Genomic DNA, 5,000 nt, shown 5'->3' on the forward strand with positions numbered 1-5,000 from the left:
AGATGCTGCCTCTGTGTGTGTGTGGTTGTGTGTGTGTGTGTGTGTGTGTGTGTGTGTGGTGTGTGTGTGTGTGTGTGTGTGTGTGTGTGTGTGTGTGTGTGTGTGTGTGTGTGTGTGTGCGCTCAGCAGCCTGTCTGATTACCATTCCCTGCCTGTATTTGTTCTCCCCCGTCTCTCTCTCTCTTTTTACTCTCTCTCTCTCCAGAGGGGTTTAATGAGGCTTGGCTGTTGAATCCCAGAACAGCTTACCGCGCCACACACACACACACACACACACACACACACACACACACACACACACACACACACACACACACACACACACACACACACACTCCTGCCAGCATCCGTCTACTCAGCGCCAGGCGCCGCGGCGACAAGCCGGCACCGACTGAGCACAAACACTCATCTTCTTCTTCCAGCTTCCACTGTGTGTGTGTGTGTGGGTGTGTTTGTGTGTGTGTGTCCCTCTTGTTTTCGTCTGCGTCCCCTCTGATTGGTCGGCTCTTTGATCGTCCACTAACTCCCCCGTCTCTCTCTCTCTCCTCCTGCAGACTATCTGTCCGACCTCCAGGGAAGGTCGGAGGGCGATCCAGGAATCTGCTGGGAGTTTTACGGCAGCTCGGTGTGCGGTAGGTTTACACACACACGCACACGCTAGGAATGCTGGGAAAGGAAAGATAGTTTAGGATTAAAGAAAGTGGGCCTTGACGAACCACAACAAAGACAAAAGTTAGACAAATAAATATGTTTTAACTGGTCCTTAAATAAGGAGGGACACACTAGGAAAGAGACGCTAAGTTTCAGTTTGACTCAAAAGTTAAGACGAAAACATCTACTGCTAAACCAGTTAAGACCCAAACATCTACTGCTAAACCAGTTAAGACCCAAACATCTACTGCTAAACCAGTTAAGACCCAAACATCTACTGCTAAACCAGCTAGGACCCAAAATTCTACTGCTAAACCAGTTAAGACCCAAAGAACTACTACTAAACCAGTTAAGACCCAAACATCTACCACTAAACCAGTTAAGACCCAAAGATCTACCACTAAACCAGCTAGGACCCAAAGATCTACCACTAAACCAGTTAAGACCCAAAGATCTACCACTAAACCAGCTAGGACCCAAAGATCTACCACTAAACCAGTTAAGACCCAAAGATCTACCACTAAACCAGTTAAGACCCAAAGATCGACCACTAAACCAGTTAGAACCCAAATATCTACTGTTAAACCAGTTAAAACCCAGAGATCTACCACTAACCCAGTTAAAACCTAAAGATCTACCACTAAACCAGCTAGGACCCAAAATTCTACTGCTAAACCAGTTAAGACCTAAAGAACTACCACTAAACCAGTTAAGACCCAAAGATCTACCACTAAACCAGTTAAGACCCAAAGATCTACCACTAAACCAGCTAGGACCCAAAGATCTACCACTAAACCAGTTAAGACCCAAAGATCTACCACTAAACCAGCTAGGACCCAAAGATCTACCACTAAACCAGTTAAGACCCAAAGATCTACCACTAAACCAGTTAAGACCCAAAGATCGACCACTAAACCAGTTAGAACCCAAATATCTACTGTTAAACCAGTTAAAACCCAGAGATCTACCACTAACCCAGGTAAAACCTAAAGATCTACCACTAAAGCAGCTCGGACCCAAAAATCTACTGCTAAACCAGCTAGGACCCAAAATTCTACTGCTAAACCAGTTAAGACCTAAAGAACTACCACTAAACCAGCTAAGACCCAAAGATCTACCACTAAACCAGCTAGGACCCAAAGATCTACCACTAAACCAGTTAAGACCCAAAGATCTACCACTAAACCAGTTAAGACCCAAAGATCTACCACTAAACCAGTTAAGACCCAAAGATCTACCACTAAACCAGTTAAGACCCAAAGATCGACCACTAAACCAGTTAAGACCCAAAGATCGACCACTAAACCAGTTAGAACCCAAAGATCTACTGTTAAACCAGTTAAAACCCAGAGATCTACCACTAACCCAGGTAAAACCTAAAGATCTACCACTAAACCAGTTAGAACCCAAATATATACTGTTAAACCAGTTAAAACCCAGAGATCTACCACTAACCCAGGTAAAACCTAAAGATCTACCACTAAACCAGTTAGAACCCAAAGATCTACCACTAAACCAGTTAAGACCCAAAGATCTACCACTAAAGCAGTTAGGACTAAAGCACATTGACCTCAGTCGATAATCACATCATGTTGTTGACGTTTTGTGTTTTACAGAACCGTCCAGCGAGGTAGGACTGTTCAACATTCTTGCTGACCCACCGGGTCCAGAGGAGGAGGAAGACGATGAAGAGGAGGATGAGGATGTGGAGCAACGAGCCAGGAGGGAGGTGTTTGAGTTTGAGCTGTCAGACCGACCACTGCTACCCTGCTACAACATCCAGGTGTCTCTGTCACATGGGTAAGAGGACTAAACCTCCAGGTGTCTCTGTCACATGGGTAAGAGGACTAAACCTCCAGGTGTCTCTGTCACATGGGTAAGAGCACTAAACCTCCAGGTGTCTCTGTCACATGGGTAAGAGCACTAAACCTCCAGGTGTCTCTGTCACATGGGTAAGAGCACTAAACCTCCAGGTGTCTCTGTCACATGGGTAAGAGCACTAAACATCCAGGTGCAGGTTTGACTAAAGGTAGAACCGAGGACTACAGGGAACAGGGGTCAGACTATCAGGACTAAGGAGACAATGACAAAGGAGTTCCTCCTAAAGGGGTTCAAGGAACTTGGACTGGAGGAGTTAGGAACAAACATCTTAGAACTATGGAACTAGGTTTAAAGGAACTGGGACTAACCATAAGGGGTCTAAAGGATAAAGGACAGAAGGAACTAGGGCGAAACCAACTTTGCCATTCACGTGTTAAAGCTGCATTCTCTCTCTGTCCACCAGGGGGCGACTCCTCTGGTTGTATAGAAGTCTATGAGAAAATGACTCTACTTCTCTCTTGATTTATTCCCTCAGTAAACATTGTAAACATGAGTTTATGGTCTCAATCTCTAGTTTCAAGTCTTCTTCAATACAGCATGATGTTCATTTAGTAAATGATGCTCCATTTAGAGTCAAACAGACCATAAAGCAGGGGATGCTTTAGGGCGGGGCTACACACTGATTGACAGGTCTCTCCTCCTCAGTCCTAATATGGTCACTTCCTGTTCACTGGTTGCAAAAAACAAGATGGTGACGGCCGTAATGCTGAACTAGAGGCTTCAAAACTTCATCAAACCAACAAGAGACGTCATGACGACGACGTCCTCTTCTTATAACCAGTCCGTGGCAGCTGACCCTAAATAAATACATTATTATTTAATCAAACAAAGACACACACACTCTTTAGTTCTTTTCTGATTCACTCGTTCTCGGTGTTGTTCTCACACATCTCGCTGTGTTTCACACTCACACACACTATAACACACACACACTATAACACACACACACTATAACACACACACACACACTATAACACACACACTATAACACACACACACTATAACACACTCACACACACACTATAACACACACACACACACACTCACACACACTATAACACACACACACTATAACACACACACACACACACACACTATAACACACACTATAACACACACACTATACACACACACACACACACACACACTCACACACACTATACACACACACACACACACACTATAACACACACACACACTATAACACACACACTATAACACACACTCACACTCACACACACTATAACACACACACACACACACTATAACACACACACTCACACTCACACACACACACACTATAACACACACACACACTATAACACACACACTATAACACACACACACTATAACACACACACTATAACACACACACACTATAACACACACACTATCACACACACACTATAACACACACTCACACACACACACTATAACACACACACACTATAACACACACTCACACACCAATTAAGGCAGCGTTGAACAGAGAAGGACGACGGAGAGCGAGAGAGAAAAAGATCCTCCGGGAGGAGAGAGGGGGAGTCGGGACAGACGGAGGGGTCGTTAACGAGGATTGCATCGCCGTGGCGACGCGGCTAATTGGCTTCCACTTCGTCTCCTCCTCCCCTCCTCCTCCTCCCCTCCCCCTCCTCCCCTCCTCCTCCTCCTCCTCCTCCTCCTCCTCCTCCTCCTCCCTCCTCCTCCTCCCCTCGTGTCTGATGTCGTATTAATGGCTCCTCCCGGGTTTGAGGCTCCGACACACCAACTCTCACGCTTTTCACTCGCTGGTTTAACATTCCAGCAGCAACATGTGTGGCTGTGTGTGTGTGTGTGTGTGTGTGTGTGTGTGTGTGTGTGTGTGTGTGTGTGTGTGTGTGTGTGTGTGTGTGTGTTGTGTGTTACACACACATTTACCCTTGACACACACACACACACACACACACACACACATTGTGAATCAATAGCAGCAGACATGATGAGAAGCTGCCTCACCGTCTTCCATCTCTACACATTTATCTTTAATTCAATGTTTCATTTATATCATTTACATAATTATGCAAATGCAATTCATTAAACTACAACTTTTGTTTAGTCTGAGATTTAAACATTTAAAAATCTCTCCACAAATACATCTTATGAGAAACCAGAGACATCCTGTGTCATATCATAACTCTAAATAATCGTCCTTGTGAAATAAACGAGGTTTGATGTCAGAATCCACTCTGAACTCGTTTCTTTAACCGTCTGTATCTCTGAACATCTCAAACCCTGAACGCTCCTCCTCCTCTCCTCCTCCAGACCCAGGAACTGGCTCCTCCTCTGCGACGTCCTCGGGCGCCTCCGGATGACGTCGCGTTCGTTCCGCCGACTCTTCCCTCAGCTCAACGTGCGCTCCGTCCCCGAGGACCAGTTCTACCAGCAGGCCAGTCTGTCGCAGCTCCTCACGGGTCCAGATGAGCGGGAGC

At 45.6% G+C, this 5,000-nt stretch overlaps 1 protein-coding gene across 1 annotated transcript in view; it reads left to right on the plus strand.

The window, feature by feature from the left end:
• Positions 1-5,000, plus strand: part of LOC129111996 (BCL-6 corepressor-like) — a 30,037-nt gene that overhangs the window by 23,913 nt on the left and 1,124 nt on the right. The window contains exons 13-15 of the mRNA XM_054624168.1: positions 555-632; positions 2,268-2,451; positions 4,834-5,000. The exon at positions 4,834-5,000 is cut by the window's right edge and continues 1,124 nt beyond it. Coding sequence (XP_054480143.1) covers positions 555-632; positions 2,268-2,451; positions 4,834-5,000 — 429 coding nt within the window. The remainder of the gene's footprint in view (positions 1-554; positions 633-2,267; positions 2,452-4,833) is intronic.

This window comes from Anoplopoma fimbria, chromosome 22 (assembly GCF_027596085.1).
Source record: "Anoplopoma fimbria isolate UVic2021 breed Golden Eagle Sablefish chromosome 22, Afim_UVic_2022, whole genome shotgun sequence".
Taxonomy (NCBI): domain Eukaryota; kingdom Metazoa; phylum Chordata; class Actinopteri; order Perciformes; family Anoplopomatidae; genus Anoplopoma; species Anoplopoma fimbria.